Source organism: Artibeus jamaicensis, unplaced genomic scaffold (assembly GCF_021234435.1).
Source record: "Artibeus jamaicensis isolate MK-2021 breed Jamaican fruit bat unplaced genomic scaffold, CSHL_Jam_final contig_944, whole genome shotgun sequence".
Lineage (NCBI taxonomy): Eukaryota > Metazoa > Chordata > Mammalia > Chiroptera > Phyllostomidae > Artibeus > Artibeus jamaicensis.
The window spans coordinates 6111128-6138486 of record NW_026522020.1 but is presented as its reverse complement, the minus strand read 5'-3'; the positions used below and the strand labels follow the sequence as shown (position 1 = coordinate 6138486).

The following is a 27359-nucleotide window of genomic DNA, read 5'->3' as shown; positions in this document are numbered from 1 at the left end:
GACCCTCTGCCTCACAGGCCAGCGCCGGTCCACTGAGCCGCACCAACCAGGGCCCCGCCGGTGTTTAAGGCGCTATTTTCTGGGGTTGGGGGGTATCCACTGGAGTGGCGCTGACACCCCAAGGCCGGGTCCCAAGCCTCTGGACGCATGTGCACATGCCTACACATGAATACATGCTTGCAACACCTACACGCTTACACAGGAACACATGCACACACGAACACACACATCTGGAAATTTAAACTGTGAATTCACCTTGAAACTACAAACAGCATTCTGGAAAGTTTGGAAATGAGGAGGGGGAGAAGCAGTGACGGACCACACTGGAGTGGCAAGCGTGGATGGCAATTCGGCGAAGCCCCGGGCGTGCCGCCTGTGGCCGTTTGAGCGTGAGTCCCGTGGTCCTGGGCAAGGTGACAGTTTCGTACCGCCACCCACACAGCCAGGTGGGAAGAGTCTGCTCCGGCAAAGGCCACAGAGAAGAACAGCCTCGCCCTCCACAGATGACTTGGCCACAGACCCGGCCACCACCTTGGGAACGGTGGCCAAGGAGCAAGCGCACCCACCTGGGAGCAGCCGCTGTGGAAGAAATGTGCGGTGGGTGGGGATGCACACCTGCAGAACACACGTGGTCAGGCCCACGTCTCCCACGACCGTGACGTCGCACACGGGAGGGAGGGTCAGGAAGGGGGGGCCTGCTGCTCCGGGGCCCCGAGGCCCCAGGCTGGTGCTGGTCTGCACAAGGCCGTTGGAGACAGTGTCTTGCCTGTCACAACAGCAGAAGCAACAGACTGAACTGCTCGTATGTGGGACACAACCCCCAGCCCACCCGCATCACCCCGAGACCTGAGCGTGCAGTGGCTCCTGCACCAGGCAGGGTCCCCGTGACCAAAGCTGGCACCTTCCAACCTCCATCTTTCCATGGGTGGTGAGCTGCTGACCCTACTCAGCTGTTCCGAATGAGCATTTCTTCCAAACGCCCATCGCTTGCTTCTGTCTGGGTGTCTCTCCATTACTCTCATTCCTGAGCTGCGTCACCTTCCTATTAACGGAGCACTCGCCACCCATGGAACCACCGCTCAGGTGGTTGCCAGAGCCACAGACGAGCTGCTGTCTCTCTGGATGGGAGGTACCGGAGGGTCACCATGTAGCAACGGTGATCCACTGAGATCTAAGGAAGCACAGTTTCCCTTTTACTCTGCAGAGGAAACTGCACCCTGGAAAGCCAGGCCCCAGAGCGTGTAGGAACCTCAAAACGGCGGCCACTCCAACAGCACACTGTCCGGCAAGACGCTCCTTCCCACTTTCCTTCTGGGAACATTTAAAATGTAAGTGTCAGCCCTGGCTGGTGTAGCTCAGTGGATTGAGTGCGGGCTTGCAAACCACACGATTGCAGTTCGATTCCCAGTCAAGGCACATGCCTGGGTTGCAGGCCACTTCCCAGCAGGGGACTCACGAGAGGCAACCACACATTGATGTTTCTCTCCCTCTCTCCTTCCCTTCCCCTCTAAAGATAAATTAAAAAAATCTTTAAAAAAATAAATAAATAAAATGTAAATGTTCCTGAGCGTGAGGTTTGTCATCCAAGAGAATAAAGAGGGCGTTGTGCCTTCTACTATTAAGAAAAGAAAAGGAGAAAAGTGAGGGCCTCCAGAGGCCCCCGTCGCCCAGCGAACGGCCGCTGGCTGTCTTCATTCTTGTGTGTAGTACTTGGTGGAAACACTTCATTTAATTTTTCGAAAATTTGGTTCTTGAATTGAGCAGACAAATTAGGCACCCTTTTCTAACTTCTGAGAAGTGCTACAAAAACAGGATAGAACAGAAAGTTTTTATTTGCAAACACTATTAACCATTTCCTGTTCCAACCTCAGAAGTAGCTGTGAATCTACTGGCCAGCGGCAGCGTCCCACCCGATGGGGACAGATAGGGAGGCCGGGTCCCTGACATCATTCTGCCTCCTCAGAAGCAGTTTCAGGATGATCCTCCTGCTTCCTGTGTTTCTCCGTGAATGGAAACTGCCTCCGGAGAGTGCGTGGCGGGGGGCGGGGGGTTCCTTCTCCCCCACTTTCCGTCTGTGCTGGCTCATGTTCCCCTCCCTGCCCGCTGCTGTGTGTGCCAGTCACCCGGTGCCTTGGAAGCTCCAGAGAGAAGGAAGGGAGGCCCCCGGGGAGCTCCTCCAGCCCCTGAGATCCCTGCCTGCGGAAGGCGGGGAGCCACCCTGTAGAGCCTCTGGCCTGCGTCCTTCACTTCCTTCCTTCCCTCCGGCAGTGGATGACAGCCACAGTTACCGGATACGGGGGGTGCGCCCCAAGTGCGGGCCCACGGCAGCGCCCAGGGCCACAGCAGACCACTCCCAGGATAACGGCCGGTGGCTGCACACCCCTGTGCCCCACAGCACAGTCCCCCAAATCACCAAAGCCGCACGGAGAAGACCAGGCAGCTGCCCAGCCACCCGGCGCTCTGCTGTCCTGAAAGGAGCCCACGGGGACACGTGCTCATGGATGAAGTCTTCGGGCCACGTGCCCATCCCAAGAGGCCACACACGAGTCATCCATATTTATGGGTCACAGACACAGAAAGCCACAGAGATGGAGGACAGCCGGCTGGCCCCAGGAGCACTGACCGGGGGGAGGGAGCAGGGTGGCAGCGGGCACAGCAGGGACCCTGAGGTGCGGGAGCGTGTGCGGGCTCACACTGCACAGCAGACACGCATGACAGTCGTGCCCCTAAAACGGGCACCGAGCTCCGTCCTGGGCCCTGCGCTGCCCCACCGGCGTCCTGGCTGCAGCGGAGGACACGGGCCCAGTGCTCACACTCGTGAGCCCAGGGTGGCTGCATGAGAGCACTCACTGACTCACGGGTCCCCGCAGAACTGGGTCCTGGGTTGTCTCTGATGACCCGGCTCATGACCTGCTTGTTAGAAAAAGCTAGAGGTGAGGGCGAGAGAGGAGCCACCCTGGCAGTGTCCTCAGATGCCACCTTCCAAAATCTGCACGTGAGACCAGGACACAAGGCAGGGGGCAGAAGGTGGGCCAGCAACGAGGGGGCCGAAGGAGCCCCTGACCTTCCCACCTCTCTCCAACCAGGGACCCGGTCATGTCCCTAACGAGGGACCATGCGGGGAAAGGACAGTGTGAAGGGGATATCGTGGGTGGCGAGGACAGTGTGATGGCGGCACAGTGGGCTGGTAGGCAACGGGGGGCTCACCTTGTGCCTGCAGCCCCCAAGATGTACTAGGACCGTCTTGCCTGGGCCAGCCCCTCCCCAGGCTCTGAGCCCGAACTCCTGGGGTCCTGCTGACCCCAGGTGACTGCGAGGGTCTTCAGGGCCCTGTGTCCCTGCCTCCTGCCACAGGCTCCATGTCCCCCACTTGCCTCTATACAACCCCCTCCCAACTCAGAACTTTCCAGGGCCCAAGTGTCCCTTTCGGCCACCTATGTGGGGACACCAACCAGCCCAGCACTCCATGAGAGAAGGGTCACAGGGAAGGGGAAGAGGGAAACCAGGAAGGAAGTGAGGGGAGGGGAAGGGGTGAGCAGGAGGGAGAGCACAACGGGAAAGGGGGCAAGCTGTGGGGAGGGCAGATGGCGCGGAGAACAGGGGTGAATGGGAGGGGCGCGCTGTCCCTGAATCCAGCCCCCTCTGTGGACACACATCCAAGATCCTGCAGACAGGACGGGGGTGCTGGGGTGGTTGGTGACCCCCCAGGGGTCTGATGGCCTTTCCCACCCACCCAGAGCGCAGACCTCTCCTCCCCCACGGCCCCCTCAGTCCCAGTCCTCAGGGAACAGCATGTCCCCAGAGCAGAGCCCCCGCCCGACCAGGACGAGCCGAGGCGTCCCGGCCGAAGCATGGACTGAGCCGATGCACCCAGGTCCCTGCTGGCTGCACACCGGGCCACGGGGGGGCCTCAGGGCCGCTACCCTGGCTGGTGGCTGGCAGCCACCTTTGGCCCTCCAGCCACCCACGGGGGAGTGGCCCTTCGTTCTAAACTGAAGCCTCCGCTTCGCCGTCTTTGATGTCGTTTGCACCGTTTCTGCTCTTCGATGCTTTTCCCCCACAGCCCTGAGCGGAGCTGTGGCAGCAGCTGTCAGGCGGTTTCTGGGTTTCTGTCTCGGTTATTTTAAGTTGGTGAGACCTACGCATTGCCTTGTAACCGAAAGCAGGTCCGGCTGCCTGCGCTGTGAAAGCCAGTGCTTGAGAGGCAGGTGCCGATGTGAATAAAAGAGGCCTGTTTATTCGCAGGTGCTGGCCACCTGGAAGATGCAGACTCGCATCTCAGAGCTCATCTCCCCTCTCAGTGGAGGCAGAGGTTTCGATGAGGAGGGAGAGGGAACTCAACAAGGAGACCACGGGGGGGGGGGTGTTGCCAAGTGCCCCACGTGCCGGTGAGCACAGTGAGCACAGTGAGCACGGCCCACCCCCAACAAGGCAAGGGATGGTTCAGCGTGTGCCATCCCGGCTCCGTGGATGAAGGTCTGCAAATTTTGAGGAGCCGGGATGCCTGAAGGTCGGGGCCTGTGCTTCTGAAGTCAGTTCCCAGGACTCTCTCCAAACACGCAGCGTCGACAAGCCACGCGTGAGTCAGAGTCTTCCCTCATGGAGATGGCGCCACAGGAGTGGCGGGTGGGTCAGGTCCCCACGGCCAGTCCTTTATCCCATTTCTATGGAAGCCAGAGGGTTGTAGCCAAGACACTTCAGAAAACTAGAGAAGTTTAGAACCCAGTTTAGTTCATAGAGAAAAATTAAGTTTTATAGATAGTTCACTGAAACAGAGTTTAATGTTCATGACTGTCTAAAACAGATTGTATTAAAACACAATTTTCATCCTAAAATTGCCCTCGTTTTCTTTCTCTTTTTCAGATTTTACTTATTTTTAGACAGAACGGGGAGAGAGAGAGGCAGAGAAATATCAGTGTGTGGTTGCCTCTCATGCGCCCCCTACTGGGGACCTGGCCTACAACCCAGGCATGTGCCCTGACTGGGAATCGAACCCATGACCCTTGGTTTCTCAGGCCAGCACTCAGTCTACTGAGCTATACCAGGTAGGGCTATTCTCACAGGGCCAAATCAAGACCAATTCATTAACTGTGTTACATCCAGTTTCAATTTGGCCTTATTCTTTCCATGAACACAACAGGAATAGCCATTGGTCGTACGGGCTCTCTTAAATCTGCTTTGCTGGAGTGTTACCAGGAATAGTCAGACTAAACTCTAATTAGCCCCACGGGGCAGAGACGCCAAGCTACCCCCTGCAACACCAGCAGGTCCCACAAAATGTCTTGAGGTTCTTCTTGCCGTCTCCCGGGAAGGAGCCTCCGCTCCTCGTTGGGGAGGCCGCCGTGAGCCACGAGAGTGAGCCACGTGCCGCCGTGAGCCACGAGAGTGAGCCACGTGCCGGCCGTGAGCCACGAGAGTGAGCCACGTGCCGCCGTGAGCCACGAGAGTGAGCCACGTGCCGGGAGACTTCCCCGAGGGGCTTCTGTAGACTTGGAAGCCAAACTTCACTCCTCGAAGCTGCCCGTGACATTCAGAGCCTAGGCAGGTGGACATTCCAGTCAAAGTCTTGACTAATAAATCCTCCATTGGGGACTGGAACAAATCACATGTGTGGAATTTATACAAAGAAACATATTGCCATGAAAATAATAATACTCAGTAAGATTTTCCAAATTCTGGAGGGATCGAGTAGGGAGAAAAATATAAATGCTTCAATATCGCCAAAATGTACCAACTCTCTCTAAGAAAAGAAACAAGTTTTGCTTTAAAAATCAGTGATATTTTGAACGAAGTTAAAAGAACAATAGTCATCCTAGTTCATTCAGGCCACAGTCCATTACTGCTGACCCTGATCCCCCACCACTGCCTCCGTCATTTCCCAGGGCTCTAAGAATCCCCGTCTATTTCAAAGGTAAGATCTGAAAACTGATTCAGAGAAACATATTTTAGAATAAGTCGGAGTCCCTTCCATGGCTCTTTGTGAAGATGCAGTGTTTTTGCAAATGCGACCGAGCGGCCCAGAGACAGACTCTGAATGAGAACATGGCTCCAGGTCGAATTACATGGACAAAAGAATTCCAGTTGCTTTTGCAACGCTTTAAGATAACACTCGGAATTACAGACGCAAGTACATCAGACCGAAGAAATCCATTCATTTGTCCCCCACCTGTGGTTTCTTTTGGAAAATAACACTTGGTTTTGGGAAATCAAAGGGAACTTTTGGCCTTTTCATTTGTCATTAAAATGATCATTGCTTCTCCATTCATCTACGTGCCTTTCGCTTTCCCTCCTATTCATTCTTCCCTCCATTTCCATTTCCCTGACTGAGTCCCCCTCCGGGGTCTTTTCTTCGGGGTGTCCCTTGTTTTCGATCCACTCCCACCCCCTCAGCCATTCTGTTTGCTCCTTCCCGCTGCTCCGTCTTTCTGTGACCCACACGGACCTGTGCGGGTTTTATAACCCCTTTTAGTTTGCCCTTCTAACTCATCTCCAAATAAGCAAACTTGGAATAACCCACTTTCAACTTTCTTTTCTTCAAAATATATTGCCATAATTTACACCTTCTATTACCAAAACCATGTATTCTTTCCCAACTTAATTAGAATTTTCAATTTCTAGTGACAGCTAAATTAAGGAATTAGCATTCTTTAAACTGGTGAATTTGTGAATACATTTTATAACTTTCAGAAACAGGTTTTTTTTTTTTTACACTGGCAAATATGCTTAAAATTTTTTCCCGATGATCACCGCATCCTTTAGTGTGCTCAAGATTAAGGGGTTTCACTGTCTAGTGCCCTTAACAACCGTAAGGAGGCTGAAAACCGGGGTTGACTCTGACGGGGCAGTGCTTGCGCCGCCGAATTTAAAATGCCTATTCCTTGCCATTTCCTTTTCTGAGCTGCACTGTCTGAGAGGGGAGTGAGACCTTTTTTCTCTAAACATCAGTTTTAACCCTGGGTAGAACCCTTGGGATGGGACATGAAAACCTCGCCATCCGAGACTTTATCCCACTCACTGGACCTTTGGCAAAACGACTCCAGACTGGGACCAAGACGCTCTCCTCCAAAGAGAAACAGAGCCATAACCAAAGCCACGACAGTTTAAACAGACGCGTGCTCTCTGACTAAATCCTCAGAGATCAAACCAAGTCTCCGGAAGATAAGAAAGCAAACAAGACACTGGAACCAAGGCTCCTTTCAGACGGAGGAGAGAAACAGGCCTCTGCCCCTCCCCACGCGACCCCAGCAGGCAAGGGCAAAGCGTGTGCAGCTGTGAAAGCAAACGATCGCTAAACCAAAACCAAAACCAAAAGCACACTCCCACCAAATCCCACTCTGAGGAACCGGGATTTTTTTTTCCTTGGCCCTGTGCCTGTGGCTGAGAGGCACCTGTTGATTCCTACAGAATCCGAGACGGCGTGAAGGTCCCAAAGGGGGGGGCAGGGGCTCGAGGCCGTGCGCAGCAGGGTCTCACCCCGTCTGGGCCCGTCAGCCCGGCCGAGCCTCTTTCTGCCACCAGAAAGGGGAGGAAAGGCCGCCGGAGCCCAGAGAGGGAGGGTGGGGCGAGTCGCCGAGGCGACAACCTCCGGGCGGCTGTGGGGAAATCCCTGCCGCCCCTGCCAGGGGACCCTCTGCTCAGGGTCTCCGGGACTTACCAGGGTCCACACAGTCCCTGCTGGAGCAGCCAAAAACTATACCCAAGGGCAGGTACAAAAGCCAGTGCTTGAGAGGCAGGTGCCGATGTGAATAAAAGAAGCCTGTTTATTCGCAGGTGCTGGCCACCTGGATGATGGAGACTCGCGTCTCAGAGCCCATCTCCCCTCTCAGTGGAGGCAGAGGTTTCGATGAGGAGGGAGAGGGAACTCAACAAGGAGACCACGGGGGGGGGGTGTTGCCAAGTGCCCCACGTGCCGGTGAGCACAGCGAGCACAGTGAGCACAGTGAGCACGGCCCACCCCAACAAGGCAAGGGATGGTTCAGCGTGTGCCATCCCAGCTCCGTGGATGAAGGTCTGCAAATTTTGAGGAGCCGGGATGCCTGAAGGTCGGGGCCTGTGCTTCTGAAGTCAGTTCCCAGGACTCTCTCCAAACACGCCGCATCGACAAGCCACACGTGAGTCAGAGTCTTCCCTCACGGAGATGGCGCCACAGGAGTGGCGGGTGGGTCCAGGTCCCCACCATTAACATTTTCCACTGTTACAGCATCACTAATACCAGCAGGGGTTTTTCCCCCTGTTTTCCACTTATTGTCATGAAACGCTGAGAGCAAAATGCAATGAAATGACCCAAGAGCCTCACAAAGGCCTGGTGGGGCAGCCAGGACCACTCCACCCCCAGCCTGAGCAAGGGAGGGTGGTGCCCGGGTCAGGCCTGAAGCACAGGCTCTGCAGACTGCGGGCGGTCAGGAGGCTGGGGGCAGTGGGAAGATCTGGACACGGGCTGCACCGGCCTGGACCGGAGTCTCCTGGAAGCCTGAAGCTGAGAAAAGACGGCTAGGCAACGGCAGCCCTGGCAGGGTGCCCACCACAGGGCCTGCAGAGAAACCGAGGCAGAAGGACGCGGGCGGGAATAAGGATGAGGGTCTCGGGTGGGCCTGGGGAAATGCCCCTGACCCAGGCCGTGGGTCAGGCAGACCCTCAGCTGCCCCTCTGCAGCGGGCCTGGCAGCTGGGGGCGGGAACCTTCTCCCCAGGAGCAGGAGGGCCAGGCGAGCCCTTGGCCAGATCAGCCCCCGCTGCCCACTCCCCAGAGGGGCGGCCGTGAGAAGGGGAAGTCAGCCTTCGTGCTTCCTGTCACTGCCGACCGATCAGGTGGAGACGAGGACGGCACCTTCGTGGGCGCTCCACTCGGATGCTGGCGTCCGAGGGGGTTCGGTGCCCCAGCAGGACGTCTTGTTAGCTTGTCTCAAACTGACCCTTTCTGTGAGGAGAGGAAAGGGCAGGTAAGGGGCTCAGCACGCAGGGAGAAGGTGAATCGGAAAAGGGCGGTGGCCCACCAATTTTCCTAGCGCCCTTCCATCTGCCGACCGGCGAGCCTCTGTCTGTGTCCAGGGCGTCCAGGGTGACCTGGCTGTGAAGTCCCTCCCGGAACACGCTGCCTCAAACACCATCTTGATCGGAAGTCTCTGCTCCTCCTAGGGCACAAGGGCCAGATTGCTTTCGGGTCTCCTGGACCCAGGGTGGGTCATGCCGCAGTCCCTGGAATGGCAGCCTCTGCCTGTGTCAGTCACTCAGCGGGGCGGGGGCCTCGGGGGTCTGGCCGGGCACTTGCCTGGGCCCCCAGCAGCAGCGGAGCTGGTGGGTCTGAACACCGTGGCCGTCAGGGCTACACAGAGGAGGCCAAGTGGGCCGTGGGCCATGGGTCATGGGCCAAGTCCACCCTTCACTGCTGCTTGAGGGGGTGGGCCAGAGCCGGGGATAGGGGCCAACTTCCCATGGACAGGAGGATGGCTGGGGAGAGCAGGAAAGAGCCACCCCTCCCTCCTCTGGAAAGGAAAAGAGGCAGTCCCAAATAAAGAGGCAAACTTTTCCTTGGGATGGAGAGACGCCCACGGTGGGAGGAGCACATGCCGCCGCCGCCCTCTCCACTTCTGTCCCCTCTCTCCTCCACACCTTCTTCCCCCGCCCCCTCCCCTGTCACTCTTCCCCATCGCTCTCTCCACCCACCCACCTCGTTCCCCGCCCCAGTGGAGGAGGAGGAAGACAGAGCGGGGCCTGGGACGGTTTCCTTTCTGCTTGCACTTCTGCTACATCAGAGGAGAGGAGGAGGTCGCACCACTGGTGCTGGCTCGCTCGGGGCATGGGGATCCCGTGGACGCCCTGGCCGCTCCTCTGGGCAGTGCTGCAGCTGGGCTGGCGGCCTGGATGGCTTCTAGGTAGGTGGCCAGGACTGTGTGATGAGGGTCGGGGCTGGGACAACCTCAGGTCCTGGCAGGGGGACAGGGCTGTGGCAGGGCTCCTGGCAGGTGCCGTGTGGCTTTGAGCCGGGAAAGTGCTCTCTGGGCTCCCCCGGTGGTGAGGCTCCCGAGCAGGCAGCAGTGTCCCAACTCCTCCTCTGTGTCCAGTGGGCAGCAAGCCGGTGCCCTTCTCTGTAGGGTAACAGTGTTGGGCTGGCCAGAGCCCCAAACCTGGGCCCCGTTGCTCCAACTTGAGTTTTCCTGGGACGGACTGGCCTCACAGGGGGCTGACTGGTGCCTGAGGTGACAGGTTGGTTGGCCCCGACACTTACTCTCGTCACATCAAAAGTAACCGTGTGAATAAAGACCGTCCCCCGACCCCCTCGGGCACCTGGGGCACACATGCCTCAGGTCTCTGGAGGAGATGCCCAGGCGCAGACCCTGGGCACGACTCACAGAATCCACGGCAGGTTCTGGCAAAGTGGCCTGGCCCTGGACTGCTCTGCGTGAGCCGTCCGGGGAGACCTCAAGGCCGGCAGAGAAGCTCAAAGCTGGGGTCGGTTGTCCCAGGGCTGTGACCCAAAGGAGCCTGGTGGAAGGCCTTGGGGGGACCCAGACATAGGAGGACAGGGGTGTGTATCACCTGGGAGGAGGACCCAAGGTGTCCTGGGGAGCTGTGACCCGGTCCCCGCAGGGCCCCTTCCCCAAGCCGGGAGAGAGAGACAGAGATGCTACCCAGTCGGTCCCTCCAGTTTCAGGCGCATCAGCCTGTGTCTTGGCCAAGATTTTGAACCTCGGTGTGCCTCAGTTTCCCCCTGTGACCCGGGCTTCGGGGGTGGCCCTGCTGTCTCAGAGCACCTTGCTGCGTCTCGGGCATGCGGGCCCTCCTCCGCCTCTCCCCCCGGGCTCGGCTCTGGGCCTCAGGGGACTTTCTACTCCATGACATCTTCTTTCCTTGCTAATTCATTCCCTCCGTTTATTGATTTAGCCATTCCCATGGAAACCCCCTCCTGTGTACACGTTTTTCTTGCATTTCACGAAATATCCCACACCCAGCGGTGGGCCGCCCCCGCCCTCTGTTAGCAAGGGGAGTGGACGCGTGTCGGGAGCCGAGCTGAAGACCTCGGGCCAGATCGCCGGCCCGGCAGGGTCTTGGGTCAACTCGGCTTCCTTACGGAGACCGCCCGGCACAGCCTGTGGCACGCTTTTCAAGTCAGACCGTTTTATTAACTCTTCATCTTATAGTTTTGAAAAAGAATGAAGCCTATAGAATAGTCACAAAAGCAGCAGTGAGTGCCCTTCACCCAGAGTCACTGGCTGATACCGGCCCGTTTGCGGCGTGTCTCAGGGCGGTGGTGACCGACGCCGCAGACCGGGCAGCTCTGCCGCAGGGGGGCACAGTCTGCCAGGTCAGCATCGGGGAGCTGGGGTCCAGGTGTCAGCTGCTCTGCTTCGTCACAGGCCCGAGGCCTCTCGCACTCCCGGTGGTGCCCTCGGCCTTCTCCAACCTGGGCTAGAGACGCCTCACCCAGTCTCTGCCTCTGTCTTCACGTGGTCTGTCCTGTGTGTGTCTGTCCAGAGCCCCCCTTCTTCTACGGACACGGTCCTGTTTACAGGGCCACTCTCTGGACCCCATCGTGAACAGTCACAGGTGCGACCACCCATTCTCAAATGAGGCCTGACCAAAGTGCTGGGTCAGCACTCAGCGTGTGAGTCAGGCGCACATCCCGTCCTGGCGTGTGCCACCGAACTTGGGCTGCTCTGTGGGTGCGAAGCCAGGCCCTTGTCTCAGAGCCGAGGCTCCCGGCAGCCTGAGCTCAGATGCCCGCAGCCCAGCAGGGCCTGCAGGTGTGAAAGCCACGGTCCAGGGCAGGCACCGCCTCCCTGCCTTTGCAAGCCCTGGGGTTCTTTCTTTTAAAAAAATCCAAATCTCAATTTTACTTTACATATAGAAAACCTCAGGACTGGGAATAGTTTATTGCGGTAGAACTGCATTGCATTCATTTCAGGCGCACAATGTAACGATTCGATGTTTGTCTACAAGGGTAGTGATGGCCCTGGGTGACATAGTTTCAGGTTCATTTTCTTGTAATGGAAATTGTCAGGATTCACTCTCCTGGCTACTTGGAAATGTGCAGCGATCTCTCTCTGTGAGGGTCGGTCCCCAGACCCCCTGGCGCTCTGACAAAGTGTTTCTGTTGCACAGATTTGCTGCAGTCTAGTTCCTAAAAGTGTTTCCCTTTGTGGAGACATGAGTTAGCAATTTTGAACTACCTGTGTGTACCAAGATTGAACAAAGAAAATCACACACTGCTAACTCAGAGATTCAGGTTTCTGACTGTCAGAGCTAGAATGCACCCTGTAGCCTCAGGTTGGAATGGGACTAGAACTTGAACTCATGGCTTCAAGCCAGCTCTCCCAGCAGCCACACCTGCCGGGGCACTGTCGCTGCCCGGGCCTCTGAGGGTCACTGTGCTCTTCCTGTCCAGCCACACCAGACTGCCAGGAAATCTTTAAAATCCTCTCTTGCATCCCTTCCTTTTCTCGCCGCTGCCACCTGGAGCGCTCTTACTGACCCACACCCAGTACGAGATCATAGTTTCCTAACTAGTCTCAAGGTTTCCACAGGCAGAGAAGGCACCAGAGGTGGGCACACTGTGGTCAAGAAAGTGCACGGCCTCGCGGGAGGGCCAACCTGGACATGGGCCATGCGTTGGGTCTTCCATCCGGTGTCACAGATCCTCCGACGTTTAAGGAGAGAGGTCTGAGACCCACATTCTGATGTGACATCCTCTGTGTGTTACTGTGTTAATGAATTCGTGGCTGTTCCATTTTTTTCTTTTTTAAGTTCTATGTGAAGTAAAAGGAAAAAACTGTATCTGCAGGCCAGGTGTACCCACCACAACCATTTGCAAGTTCTGGACAAAAGTTTCTGAGAACAGATGACACTTAAATAAATAGCAACAGTCACCCCGTGGCATCCGGAGACGGTACCAAAATGCGGGGATGCTCCAGGCCCTCGTATCCCAAAACGACGTGGCACCTGCAGAGAGTGCCAGCAGGTGTGCCCACTCCCACTTGTTTCACGTGGATTCTGCAAATGCTCACATATGGCAAATTTACGTTTGGCATTTTGGAATTTTCTGGGATTTTTAAATTCTTCCAAGTATTTTGACCAGCGATGGGTCAAGTCCATGGACACAGAGGGTTCAGAATGACAGAGCGCAGCTGCCCTGCTGCCAGGACATCACCGGACTCACTCATCCTAGACCCGGAAGTTTCTGCCTTTGGACCCCTGCACCCCCCCCCACCTGTGACCGTCTGCTCTCTGTATCCGTGAGCTCCCTTTTTGTTTTGTTCTGTAATTTGTGTTTCCGATTCCACATGAAAGTGAGACTATGTGGTATTTCTCTTTCTCTGACTTATTTCACTTAGCATGATGCCCTCGAGGTCTGTCCAGACTGTCAAAAACAGTAAGACTTTGTTGTTTTTGGTTGCTGAGTAATGTTCCGTTGCGCAGATGCACACTTCTCTTTTATCCACTCACCTGCTGATGGGCACTTAGGTTACCTCCATACCTTGGCTGCTGTGAGTGAGGCGGCAGTGCATGTGCGCACTCGTCTTTTCTGTTAGTGTTTTTTCTTCAGATACACACCCAGACATGGAATTGCTGGATCCTATGGTAGTTCTATTTTTCACTTTTTTGAGGAAGCTGCATACTGTCTCCACAGCGGCTGCCCCAGTCCGCATTCCCACCAACGGTGCACAGGGTCCCCTTTCTCCACGTCTTCACCAGCGCTTGTTGCTTCTTGATTTACTGATGGTGGCCATTCTGGCAGGTGTGAGGTGGTATCTCGTGTGGTTTTAATTTGTATCTCTCTGATGCTGAGCGGCACTGAGCATCTTTTCATATATCTGTGGGCCCCTGTATGCCCTCCTTGGAAAAATGCCTATTCAGGTGCTTTGCCCATTTTGTAATCAGATTGTCTGTTTTTCTTTTGAGTTGTATGGGTTCTTTATATGTTTTGTACATTAACCCCTTTTCTCCCATTCCGTAGGCCCTTTTCACTCGGCTGACAGTTTCTTTGCTGGGCGGAAGTTGTGTAGTTTGCTGCAGTCCACTTGCCTGCTTTTGCTTTGTCCTCAGCCCTGGACTTCCAGAAGGGTCCCAGCCCATGCGCAGGTGCCCGCCACCTGGGCGTGCCTGGTGTTTGGTCATGGAAGATCACAGATGCGGGGGTCCTTCTTGGGGCACCCATCAGGGACCTCACAATGGGGTCATTCTCTCTGGGCTCCTTTGCCCCTTGTGATTAGTAAGAGACTCGGGGTGGGGGGGTGCATAGGGAGAGACCCACCTCCTTCAGTCCCGGTTCTGTGAGAAAGGTCACAAAGAGCCAACAGACAAGTGACTGAGTTGATCACAAATTAAGGTTGGGGTGGGGTAGATGAGATTTCAAATTGAAGAAAACAGGGTCCCCCTTCTACATGGTGGTGGGGGAAGGGACAAGGCTGTCAGCAGGGCCCACGCTGGGGCTCTGTTGAAGGGGACTGTTCAGGAAGGGGAGGGGCGTCGTGCACTGTGTGGCCCCCAGGGAAGCGTCTTGGGCAGCCCTGGCCACGAGAGGGGTTCTGCTTGGAGGCCCTGGCAGGTGGGACTTGGGCGGAGGCATGGATTTGGGGAAGAGGTGGGAGAGCGACCTGCGGTGGCGCCGTCCAGGACAGGTCTTCCTGGGGTGTTTGCGAGGAGGGCACCAGCGGGCACCCCACTGGTGGGCGGGACCACAGAGCCACTGCCCCGAGCCCTGTTGCTGCAGGGTCACCGCACGATGTTGCCAAGTCTGCAACTAGCGCAGACTGTCACTCACATGACACTTTCGTTGTGAGGGCTTGTGTGCTTCCAGAACGAATGTTCGAAGACGCTGGGGTCAGTGTCGCCGAGGGGCACCCAGAATTCTGGACATTTGGGCAAGTGGTCACAAGGGAGAGGAGGTCTGGCTGTGTACCAGCCCTGTCTGTGTCACCCCCAGAGGACTCCACCTGTCCCGGCCGACCCCGGTCCAGGCCTGGCTCCTCCAGGCCCCGTGGGCTCCATGACATCCACACCCTTCCCAGCCAGTGGGACGCACCCGCTGCACATGCCCAGGGCCATGCATGGGGGCTCGTGGCTCTGGCCCCCGTCCAGCTGGCACGTGATGGGTCCATAAGGAGGCACCTGCAGCCACAGGACTGGCCCTGTGCCAGCCTCGACTATGTGTCCATGGCCAGGAGAGGGGCCAGGGGAGGGGACATGGCTGGAGGTCCAGGCTGGCTGGGCCCCGGCCCCTCCAAGCCAGAGTCCTCAGTGTAAGCAGGGTGGGCGGTGGAGAGGGGCCTGTGTGTCCTCAGTGTAAGCAGGGTGGGCAGTGGAGAGGGGCCTGTGTGTCCTCAGTGTAAGCAGGGTGGGCGGTGGAGAGGGGCCTGTGTGTCCTCAGTGTAAGCAGGGTGGGCGGTGGAGAGGGGCCTGTGTATCCTCAGTGTAAGCAGCCACAGAAATGTAAGGACACTGGGAACACTGCTGGACCCACCTGATGTCACTGCCTCAGGGCCCACCTGCCCTCTCTAAATGTCTGTAATTTTGTCCTGTGTGAGGCCCTCAGTGGGGAGGGGCGGGAGGTACCTGGGTCACATGTGCCCTGACATGGCTCAGACTGAAGGGGCTCTGGGTCTCAGCCCCGTCCTGCTCTCCTCAGGGCCACCGTGTCGGGCAGCCACAGGGCAGGGCGGGGCAGCCGGCATGGGATGTCATCAAGTGTGGGAGCCGTGCCCAGCCAACATTCCACAGCGGTGCAAGCAGACGTGTGAACACGTGTGTGCATGTGTGTGAGGGAAGGAGACCGTAACAGCCTGTGCATGTGCTCCCGTGTCGGAGAGCCCTGCAGACGCCCCCAGACCCCCTGCACGTTCTTGTTTTGGGGAGCGTGGGCTCGAGCCCAGGGCATCGGGGCCTCTGTCCCCGTCCGTCTCAGGGGTTGTGGCCCAGATGGCCTCTGAACTCCAGTCCCACAGCCTCAGCAGAAGACACGCCGAGGTCAGCAGCGCCCACGTGCTGGTCCCCGCTCTGAGCTTGTCCCGAAATGCAGGCAAAGGCTGACTTCTGAGCCCACCGTGGCTGGGCTCTCCATGGGAGCCCCCACTGTGCCAGCCCAGTGCCCAGTTACCTGCCTCGCCCACCAGGGACCTGGGGCCCAGAACTGGGGACCTGGCGTCACTGAGGGGGTGAAGGCCCTACAACCACCTCTCGGGGGCCTAGTGCCCAACCCCGGGTCCCGGGCAATCAACAAACCAGATCCCATTGCGGGGTCGCCTGGTGGCGGGGCCAAGCACCCCCGTCCCCGAGGGTGGACGAGGAGGAGCCGCGAGACTCCGCAGCAGAGGCTCGGCACAGGGGACTCCCGTGTGGGTTGGGCTTTCCAGAATCTTCCTACCTGATGGGACGTGGGAAAGCGTCAGCAGGTCTTGGTGGGTGCCAGGGTCCAGCCTCGGCAGGTCTCAGGTCCCCAAAGGATGGATGGAGCAGGTGATGAATGAAGAGTCAGACACCTGACTGGATTGGATGCCAGAGAACAGCCAGCCTCTGTGGGTCTGACCGACCTCACAGAGTTTGATTTAGGCTTTATTTTTATAGAGATTGTTACATAACATTAGAGGAACAGGTGTGTGGCATGATCGGTTAAGCAGAAAAAATCAGTACAGAGGCAGCTAGGAAAAGTACGGGAAATTCCATAGATTCAGTTATGCTAAACAAAGGTTATTTTGACCAAGAGAGTCATTAATCAGGCAATTAGAAATAGCTGTATGTACAGAGTTTTAAATGTCTTGTTGATGAACAGATGTTTATTAAGGTTCTTAGAATTTGGCATGGGTCAGAGGATAGGCTAGACTGAACAGTGGTTATAGGAAATTTATTACAAGGCCTTTGTGGTGCCTAACTTAGCTATCTGTCTTTCTGTCTAGAATGTTTCTTTATGCACTGTGGACTCTAACTCCTTGGTAATTGTTTCTACCTGCTCAGTTTGTAATAGTTAACCAGCTTCCCCTGCTTCTTTACCTGTCTAGTTCTATTAATATATACTCCTGTCCAAGGTAGAGGAGGGGCTGTTACTCCATCAACTTTTAGACGTTCAGGGGTTACCTCATCGGGGGGGGACTTTTGTTCTATGGCCAAGAAATCATTTTGTACAACCTCATTGGAATTCTGCGGGTCATCGGACCTGAAATGCAGGTGTCCAAAAATCCCCCCACCGATTAATCCCAAAGACAAACATGCAGGAGAGACAGACAGGAAATCCAGCCACAGCTGCCTCTGCTGTGCAGACGCATCTCATCCGCACCGACTGTGTCAAGGGACGGCTGCTGGTCGGCTCCTGACGGGTGGGCTGCCCTGCGCCCCTTCCTCAGGGCCCTCTGGCTCTCTCTCCCTGTCCCAGAAACGCCCGCCAGGCCCTGGAGCCCCCTGGCCTTCAGCCCGCCCCAGCTCACCGTGGCCGAAGGGGAGACCGCCACCTTCACCTGCAGCTTCTCCAACACGTCTGAGCACTTTGTGCTCAACTGGTACCGCGTGAGCCCCAGCAACCAGACGGTCAAGCTGGCCGCCTTCCCCAAGGACAGCGGCCAGGTCCACCCGGACCCACGCTTCCGAGTGACCTGGCTGCGCAGTGGGCAGGACTTCGAAATGAGTGTCCTCTCCGCACAGCGCAATGACAGTGGCACCTACCTCTGTGGCGTCATCTACCTGCCCCCGGAGACGCAGATCTACGAGAGCCCCCACGCAGAGCTCCTGGTGACAGGTGCAGTGGCGAGGCCGAGGGCGGGCGGGGCGGGGCCTCGCCAAGTTCCACCCCCCGGACTTGGTCCCACACCCAGGGCCACGATGACCAATGGCTAAGGCCTCCTGTGCTTGGAAGCACCCCAGACCCACTTCTCCCGCGGGAGGGGCAGGGGCAGAGTCTCTCGGGGTCTTGCAGGCCTGGGTGAGGCTGTCGTGCAGGGCGGGACCCTGGGCCCCTGCTTTGTGTCCCCACCGCCGAGCCTCTGCTCTCTGTGTCTCCAGAGAGAACCCGAGAACCACCCACTGAGACCCCCAGCCCCCCAGCCAGGCCTGCGGGAAAGCTACAGGGCCTGGTCATCGGGGTCACCAGCGTCCTGGTGAGCATCCTGCTGCTGCTGCTGCTGACCTGGGTCCTGACCGCCACCTTCCCCAGGGCCACGAGAGGTAACGCCCCAGCCCGGTGGAGCCCAGGGCGCTGCCCGCGGCCTCGGCCACCAGCCCCTCCCCCACAGCCCTCCACTGTGAACGCCCCCAGGGAGCAGGTGGACTGGCCCTGCCGGGGCCTGGGGTCCCCTTGGAGACCCCAGCCATGGTCCCTCCCCACAGCCCTTGCTCAGGGGGACTCTTCAGGGCCACACAAGAAGGCAGAGTCCCCTGGGCTGAGCCTCCCCCAAACCTCAGCTGCGCCTCAGGCCGCAGAACACGGTGACGGTGCTTCTAACAGCTACTGGGCCCAGTGGTGACAGCCACAGCCACCTCTGATCACCAGGAGGAAGGCTGTGGGTGCCCAGCCCTCCCACAAACATTGACCGTGTGGTCCCGGGCAGCCGGTCCCCTCTGAGTCACTCTGACGATGGGGGGACATCCCTGGGGCTGAAGAGAGGGACACTGCCCATAGGGGCCCAGTCAGGGTGCGGTCGGCCCCTCCGAAGAGGTGCTGGTCAAGCTCTCCCGGACGGGCGCCCGGGGGTCATGTAACCAACGGCAGGAGGAGGCCCCACAGTGACCCAGACAAAGGAAGTCACAGGCCTCAGCAGCCCCCCCTGAGCAGTTGGGGAAGCCCCCGCACTGACCTGCCCGGCCACGCCCTCCGAGGCTCACTCCTCCGGGGACCACGCTTTCCTCCCACAGAGACTTTGAGATGTTTCGTGTGCCCCGGGTGCTGGTCACGGTGGAGTCTCACGTGGCGTTCCTGTGTGGCATCCGTCCCGGAGACGCTGCCCCAGCGTCACTGATTGTGTGTCTGCTGTGTGCCCTGTGGCGCCAGCTGGCGGCCTGGGGTGGTCTGTCCCCGACCGCAGGCACCAGGATCAGCAGGCTGGTGACTAGAGGCAGTGGGGCAGGAGGCAGGGGCTACGCGCCCAGACGGCCCTGCTCCAGAGAGGAGCCTGGCAGAGGATCAGGGCCTCAGGGGGGGTAACGGAGAACGGGGGCAAGCAGGGCGTGTGCTCGGGGCCCTCCCATGGCCACAGGCTCCCCAGGCCCCCCGCACGACTCCCCTGTGAGACCCCCGCCGGGCCTCAGGGGCTCCCCTGTGTTTCTCTGTAGGGCCCTGTGCCTGCTGCCGCGAGGACCCGCCGCTGGTGAGTCTCCCTCCTCTGCCGGCCGTGGCGCTGGGGACAGTACAGGGAAGGGTGAGGGGACAAGAAGCTCTGCCCCACGGGTGAGTGGCCTCAGGAGCAGCCACACCCATCCACAACCACGTGCTTTCTTTGTGCGTGGGGGCCGGGGCCCAGGACCAGTCGGGCCTGTGTGGGGAGGGCGTGCGTCTGTGCGCGCACCGGCCGCTCAGACAGTGCTGACCCCTCTCTCCCTCCCTCCTAAGAAGGAAGGTGTCTCCCCGGCGCCTGTGTTCTCCGTGGACTATGAGGAGCTGGACTTCCAGTGGCAGGAGAAGACCCCGGAACCCTTTGCTCCCTCTGTCCCCCAAGAGACGGAGTACGCCACCATTGTCTTCCCTGGCAGACCAGGCTCCCCCACCCGCAGGGCTTCAGCTGACAGCCCGCAGGGGCCCTGGCCTCTGAGACTCGAGGACGGACGCTGCTCCTGGCCCCTCTGATGGGCCCCCACCGGCCCATGGCCTTCAGACCCAGTGACGGAGAGTGGAGTGACCCCCCCCACCCTGGAGGAGCACACAGCTGTGGGGGCCACCCGTGGACACGGGGCCGTGCACCGTGCCAGCCTTGCCCCGCTCTCCTCTTAGTCCCCAGGGACCCGGGCGAGGACAGAAGCCGCCCCAGGGCTCCCGGCATAGACCCCACTCAGCTGGCCTGGTCACTGTCCTGACTGCTGCTCTGTGCCTCCTACGCTCCTGGGGCTTCAGGAGTCGTGGCGACCCTGCTGCTCCTCAGGGGAGCCTGGTGCCTGGACATGGAGAGCCGGGTCCTGGTTGGAGACTCTGCCTTGGGGCGGCAGGTGAGGTGCCCCCACAGCAAGGAGACCCAGCCCACAGCTCAAGGGGCCCACGGGGCTGTGCAAGAACCTGGCACTTCCCGGGCCTGGACAAGAGCGCTCCTGGCCACAGTGCTCAGGCAGCACCCTGGAGTGGCCTCCTCCCTGCTGCCCATTCCCGGTGCTATTTAAGGACACCTCAGAGCCCAAGGTGCTGGGCGGATGCCCTCAGCCAGGCCTGCTGCGCTCTGCCCGCCACACACACAGCACTGGCTGCTGGGCATGGGGCTCAGGAGCTCACACTTGAGAGGCCCTTTCCCTTCTATTATATTATAATTAAATGATGGCGGAAGCTCAAAGAAAGCCCCCGGCTCTGTCCCCCTCTCGAGGGCAGGGGGAGAGGGGACGGGCTCTGCTGCTGCCGGGCAGGTGGAGGGCTCTTGTCCCCTTGGTCGCTACTGCAGAGGCATGCAGGCCCCCTGAGGCCCCTCATCTCTGCTCCCCTCAAACTCACACCCTCAGCCTCCGATGTCAGGGGGCTTCCGGGCACCGCCCCCCAGAATCCTTTCCTGGACCCCATACCACACAGTCCCACTGCCCCCGGGCCCCAGACCACCTCTGCCAGGAGGAGGGGGCCTGAACGACTGTGCCTACAGCTGCCCTGCTGCAGCCCCCGGGGGTCCCCCATGCCTCAGGGTCCCTCCTTGGCAGGTCCCCTGCCCTGGGCTGGGGCCAGACCAGGCGGTGGGTGGCTGCTCCAGGCTACCAGCGAGCAGGTCCTGGTTGCAACAGAGAGAACACGAGGTCCGTCCCCCAGAGCTGACAGGCCACCACCACACTGGGTCCCTGCCCGCAAGTAGACATGCCCCCAACCTGCCCCCTCCCAGGGAGCCCTGTCTGGGCCCCACCAGCTCCCCACACTCTGAGCTCACAGCCTGTGCCTGCAGCCCGGGGTCCTGTCCTGGCTGGTGGGGAGCAAGGGAGGTGGAGACACCTGTCTGGGAAGAGACGAGGAGCCGGCCCAGGTTTCGGTCACCGGAAGTGCCTCCCGGGGAGGCCGCAGTGACAGGTGAGCCCGCGAAGCCCAGAGGTTCTGTGGGAACCACTGTGGCAGCTAGAAAACCCGGGCAAGGAGCAGAGGCAGCACTAACACCCAGAAACAGAGGTCGTACACCTGAAATAGCTGTCACACTTTGATGCTAAGCAGTCAGCAGGATACGTGACAAAGACCGTTCGGTCCCCAGCAAACCGGAGGGGATTGGCGCCCGGGCGTGCGAGCCCTGGGTGAGTGCGGTGCCAGGCTGACGGGACTGCTCGCCAACACCACAGAGGCTGTCCCTGGGTTAGTTCATAAACTCACGGGGTCCCGACGGCAACCACGCACCTGGCTTGTAGAGTTCACACCGAACAGTGAGCGAGTGACAGCCAAGGAGGCCAGGGAGGGACAGGGACAGACCTGCCTCGTGGGACCTCGGCTGGCTGGGACTGAAGCGACGGCTCGGGCTCACCTGGAGGCAGGAATGGGCCCGGCCGGGCGCAGGGTAGACTTTTGCCTGAGTGGTGCAGGGCCCACACTGCCACCTGGAAAAGCAGCCAGGGGCACTCGCCTTAGGGTGCACACTCGGAGAATCCCCCAGCGCAGCAGGGACACCGTGTGGAAGGGAACCGCCCCGAGACGGAGGGACAGGCAGAGGGCCACCCTCCCACCGGTTTGGAACCCAGGCTCCAGGAACCAGGACGAAGCGAGTGAGGCCGACGGGCGGGCGTGTGTGGTGAAGCCCAGGGAGCAGCTCCAGGCCTGGAGGGGAGGCGGGCAGGAGGTGTGGGCAGGAGGTGTGGGCAGCCTCCACACACACGCTCACACACCCATGCACACAGGCACGCACCACACACACACATTCGTGCGCAGACGTGCACGTGAGCACACACGCACACGCGTGAACTGTCTGTGTGTGCCATTGCTCATTCCTTACACTACAAAGGCATGTTCAGTTTTACTCACAGCAAAAAAGTGCAAGTCGCACTGTCTGGGCTGGAGAGTGGACAGCTCTCCACGCTGCCAGCACCGTGGCCCTCACACGTCGCTTCTCGGTGGAAGCACCAACCTGGAGAAGCAGCAGGTGACATTTAGCAGTGAGGGGAGTATTTGCCCTTTTACCCATGGACCCCACGGGAATACCACCCCGACCCTGTGACTGGCAAAAATAGGAGCCTTACTCTGGGTGCCGGTGCTGGGTCTGGGGCCGCAGGGGACTGTGCTGGGGGCAGAAAGGCAGCAGGAGCGGCAGGGACTCGGCTTGAGGACCGACGACAGAGCCGGTCTGGGGCGGGGGGTGTGCAGAGCACAGGACTCACGGCCCAGAGGCAAGGAACCAGAAGAAAAGAGAGAGGATTTGCGCGTCAAAACTACCAGAATTAAAACTACAAACCTAAATGATTAAAGAGCATGAGACCACACCCCTGTGGAAAGGCAGCAGCGCGCGCAGGGGGAGGAAGTGGCGGCCCCTCGGCCGCGTCCTGCCGGCAGTGGCGGCCGCAGATAAGAAGTGGAAGCGGACACCGTCAGCACTTTGCATGTCGCCTTCCCGGAACGCGCCTGCCGCCTGCTGCCACTCACTTTTTCCATTCCCCAGCTCTGCCCCGGCTGCCTGTGTCACGGCCCCTGGGGCGTCTCGCCCACCCCCAGCCCACGCGCCCCGGCGGGTCTGTCCCTGCGTGGCCCCAGGGCTGGGCTTCCTGAGCTACACCTCCAGGGCCCTGGCAGGCAGGGGTCCGGGGCAGGGGGAGTGGCAGCGCCCACCCGTGGCCTTGGGCCCGCCTGGCGCTGGCCTCCTGCAGCCCCTCTGCCCCGGGGGGACACACCCACTGCCACTTGGTTTAGGAGCCCAGGTCTCCGGGGACAGGAAGGGCAGGAAATTTGAGGTTAGGCTGCAGGGCCAGGTGGGCCCTGGCCAAGGGCTCCGGGCGAGAGGAAGCACGGTCTCAAAGAGAACCGCCCTCGGGGCCATGGAGGCCGAGCTGGGGCCAGCGTTTGAGCTCTGGGGTCTCAGCCCTAGTGGGTCAGCTGTCCTGTGTGAATGCGTCCTTTGCGTCGGGGGAGGGTGATCCAGGCAGTGTGGACAGTACGGTGTTCACCTCAACACTGGAGCCTCCTGACTGGGGCCCCATCAAGCCCTTCTTGGGGGTCCTGTACCCTCTGACCCCAGTCACGCAGCCCTGCCCGCCTGCGGGGGCCTGTGTGTGGCTCCCAAGCCCCGCTGACTCTCTGTGGACAGGGGTGTGGGGCTCCCGCTGCCCTCGGCTCCCGCGGCACGGGGGGCCCTAAACTCGCCACACGTCAGGGCGCCTCTGAGAGCCACTCGGCGGAGGAAGAGTGGCCAAGCTGTGGGGCCTTCGGGCAGGAAAGGACCCTGGGTGTCGGCGGCCACTTCTCCGGGCACGTGCCCGTCCCGGAGGGGCCGCTCTTCCCACCCCGGGCGCTCCGTCCCAGCCTCCCCCACCCCTCTGGCCCCTCCAACCCGGGGCCCCGGGCTGGCCCAGACGGCCAGGGCCCAGCTCTGGTTGGTCTTCGGCCAGAATGCAGCCAGCTTTGGCGGTGGCCAGGTGGCAGGAGCTGCCTGGGGGGTTCAAGTGCTGGGGGCCCCTGCCTTCGTGAGGGGCCCCTGAAAAATTCATGGCTGTTTTTCAGGTTTCTGTCTCAGTCTAAATTCCAAGAATAAATCATGATACAGGATATTATTCAGCTGTTAAAACGATTAATGTTTAGGGTCTGTACATCTTGGACACCTTGATGTCCAAGGAGGGATGAGAGGACAGAAGGGACCGGTGGGGCCACACCTGAGAAGGGAGCACCGGGTGTCGCTGGCTCGGCGGGCCGGCCCCGGACGAGGTGCAGAGTGGGGAGGCCTGAGTGTCGGCCCGCAGCTCACAGGGGACTGGTGTGTGAGCAGGACACGGGCCCCGGGAGAGGTTTCTGTGTCACCTGGAGCTCTCCAGGGAACAGAAGCTGCAGGACACGTGTGCAGTGACTCGCTTAAGGAGTTGCCGGCTGGAGACTCGGGGAAGGGCTGAGGCTGCAGTTCACCCCTCGTCCGTGGGGACCTGTCTCTCCTCCTACGTCACACCTGATTGGACAAGGCCCATCACATCCTGGGGAGTCATTTGCTTTACTCAGAGTCTGCTGATTTAAATGTAATCTCATCTTAGGGAAAAAAACCTTCACAGAAAAATCGAGACTAGCATTTGATCAAATATGTGGGTACTGTGGCCAAGTCGACACATTAATCAGCCCCACAGCATCTACAGGCCAAGGCAAGTGTGGGCGGACGAGAGCGAAACCTGGGCTACCACGCATCCCCAAATCCGCGGGCTCATGGCAGCGGCTGGGCCTCCAGCAGCCGCGGGGCAGGACCCTGGGGCTCCTTCCCGGGCCTAGAGGCCTAGCCGTGTGGTCGCTCCGGGGCCACAGGCTGAAGGACCTGACATCTCAGTCTCTTCTGAGTTGCAGCAACAACAAACAAAGCTCCTACAGACCCCGCGGGCAGGTGTCCGTGGGCACCTACGTCTTCGGCTCCTTGGGGGAAACATGCAGGAGCACAAGGCTGGGTCCCAGGTTAAGGGCAAGTTCAGTTTTGTAAGAAGCCACCACACTGCCTCCCAGGTGGCCGGGCTGCCGGCCTGAGTCCGCCCAGCTCCTGGCGTCAGTTCTCGGGGCGCCGGCCGTCCCCGACCTGGGGCGCGGTGGCGTCACACTGCTGCTTTACTTTGCATCTCCCGATGACCCGTGATGTGGAGCGTCTTTTCCTGTACTTTCTTGCCATGATATGCAAATTATTTTTAAAACTCACCACTGCAAAAGCAAGCAACCCAGTGAAACACCAGGCAAGACCTGAGCAGACACCTCACCAAGGAAGGTGCACAGACGGCCCAGCCCCTGCGGAAGATGGTCTGGGAATGGCTCACAAAGTGAAACTATCAGATACGAGTTTCGTGACAACTTCTCCCAGTCTGTGGCTTTTTTTTATCCTCCTAAGGTGTCACGTCAACTTTTCTCATCAAATTTTCCTGTCACAGATGGTGCTGTTGGTGTTGTATGAGTGTCCTTTTTGAAGTTTATTTCTTTTTTTTCAGTCCTCACCTGAGGATGTATTGTTCATTGATGAGACAGTGAGACATCGATGTGAGAAACATTGATCAGTTGCCTCCCGTACACACCCAGACAGGGGATCGAACCCACAGCCCAGGCACATGCGCTGACCAGGAATCGAACCCCAAAACTTTTGGTGCTTGGCACAACACTCCAACCAACTAAGCCACCCCACTGGAGCTGAACTTTCTGTCTTAAAACGTGCCCAATTCCTCAGCTCTTTGATGGCTTCTCCTCCCTGGAGGCTCTCTGCAGGGACACCCAGGCACGCTGGGCCCGGCCTGGCCCAGTGGTTGGCATTCCCAGCAGCACCGCAGACACCTGGCGGGCCCCCGGGGTGCGGCAGCTGCCTCACAGGTTCACCTTCTTTAACAAGATTCTCCAGACTTTCTCTTTCACCTTGTGCCACTTCTAGTAAGTCATATTTTCCCAAAACTGTCCGTTTCACCTAAATGTTCAAGTTCATGGCGTGAGATGCCCCTCGAGAGCCCTTGAAGGCTGTGTCAGTGGGCCTGCGTGTCCCTCCTCACTGCTGGCCTTGGGTGTGTGTTTCCTTTCATGCCTTCATGATCAGCCTCATCAGGGGTTATTGACTTTATTGTTTTTTAAACCCAGCTTCGGACTGAGTTCCCTCTCATGTGGGATTTGCCCGTCCCGCTGGCTCCGCTCTGGTCTTCGTCTGCTTCCTCGGCACCCGGCTCGCTGCCCGGCCCCCGAGAGAGCGGCGACGGGCTCCTTGCTTCTGATCTAAGGCGTGCGTCTCCCTCGGCTCGGGGCTTCAGCACCGCCCCCCACATCGTGCACAGTCTGCACAGGTAATTCCAGAATCTTTTCCATTTCCCATTATGGCTTCTCTGAACTGCGAGTTATTTAGGACAGTGTTTCTTAATTCTCAAACACAGAAAGATGTTGAATTATCCTTTTTTTTTTTCCTGGCTCCATTTCACGGTGGTTGGGAAGCCTTTGAAGTCAGTGGGGACTTGGTGATAAGATCCGACCTTCGCCCCTGTGTGTCTGCTGGGTGTGCTCGGGAAGATGGTGCCTCCTGCTGGGGTCCATTCAGTGGAGCTTGCCAGGCAAGGCGGCCACACCTGCCCGGCCCCTGCCGGCGTCACTGCTGCCGGCCTCCCCGTTGGCCCCCAACAGGCTGGGGTCTAACCCTTGGCACTTGGCCTGTTTTCCCCAAGGGGCCTGTCCGCTTGGTTGCATATTTTGAGGAGTGATAGCAGGCACACACAAATCTTACAGCATTGTGATTTCCTGTTGCCAGCGTTGGTAATTTTGGGTCGCAAGGTCCTTGCCTGATAGAAGCACAGCGCCCCCAGCTGTCCGCCGACGAGCTCACGGGCCGGTTTCCCCGCGGCCTTCAGCCTCGCTCCTTCTTGGGACACAGCTGCGTCTAGGGCACGGCTTTGTCGCTGCTGGTCTGCCTTCTGCCACCCCACCGTGTCTCTGAATTGGACTATTAGTCAGTTTACACCACTGCGATTCTGATACGTGTGTGTTTCCATTGGCTTCTTGATATTCGCTTTTTCTTTACCTTAGCATTTTCACGTGTATTTTCTCTCATTCCTTGTCTTTTTTAAATTGCTCACTTCCTACTTTATTTCCCCATTTGTCACCACTATTACTTTGGGGATTATGACGTTTTTCTAGCCTCCCAGCATTTGCCCCGGAGGTTCTGGCCTCAGCCACAGTCAGTGGGCACGCCCCCTTCCTGGGGCAGGACAGGGTCTCTGGGCCCTTGCGCCCCCTTTGCTGCCTTATTCCGCGTACTGAAGTCTGCACGGCTGACCGCACTGCCGCTCCCCCGGCCGGGCTCGGCCGGCTCCGGGCTGTGTGCGCCCCTCTGTGGGCACCGTCCTCCCACCAGTTTTCCCACTTCCTTAGTGAGCCTGCTGGGGACAAACCGTCGTTTTGCCATCTGTGAGAATGCCACTGTTTTCCTTGCACCCTTGAAGAACAGTTCTGCCAGGCATAGGACCCTAGGTCGGTGGCTACTTTCTGCCAGCGAGCTTGGAAGGGCCGCACCGCTGTAGCTCAGTTCCTGTGGTTTCTGGTGAGACGTCAAATGCCATCCAAACGTTGCCATAAATTGGGCACCTAAACGATAGGTGGCCATT

The 27359-nt window shown here is 58.8% G+C and overlaps 1 protein-coding gene across 2 annotated transcripts; it reads left to right on the top strand.

Moving 5' to 3' along the window:
- The first annotated feature begins 9720 nt into the window (after nt 1–9720).
- On the top strand, nt 9721–20434 carry PDCD1 (programmed cell death 1). Of its 2 annotated transcripts, none has more exons than XM_037161283.2 (5): nt 9721–9871; nt 17359–17718; nt 17982–18143; nt 19248–19282; nt 19528–20434. In XM_037161283.2, exons 1-5 carry the CDS (start codon nt 9796–9798, stop codon nt 19756–19758), a joined length of 864 nt encoding a protein of 287 aa, XP_037017178.2. In that variant the 5' UTR covers nt 9721–9795; the 3' UTR covers nt 19759–20434. The 2 variants fall into 2 exon arrangements, with proteins under 2 accessions (XP_037017178.2, XP_037017177.2); XM_037161282.2 differs by having other exon boundaries at nt 19525–20434.
- The last annotated feature ends 6925 nt before the right edge of the window (nt 20435–27359 follow it).

Bases quoted from the DNA above. Each gene is read 5' to 3' on its own strand.
- PDCD1 (XM_037161282.2), top strand. From the start codon at position 9,796: ATGGGGATCCCGTGGACGCCCTGGCCGCTCCTCTGGGCAGTGCTGCAG. The intron at 17,719-17,981 runs GTGCAGTGGCGA...CTGTGTCTCCAG, and splicing joins CGCAGAGCTCCTGGTGACAG to AGAGAACCCGAGAACCACCC. The intron at 18,144-19,247 runs GTAACGCCCCAG...GTTTCTCTGTAG, and splicing joins CTTCCCCAGGGCCACGAGAG to GGCCCTGTGCCTGCTGCCGC.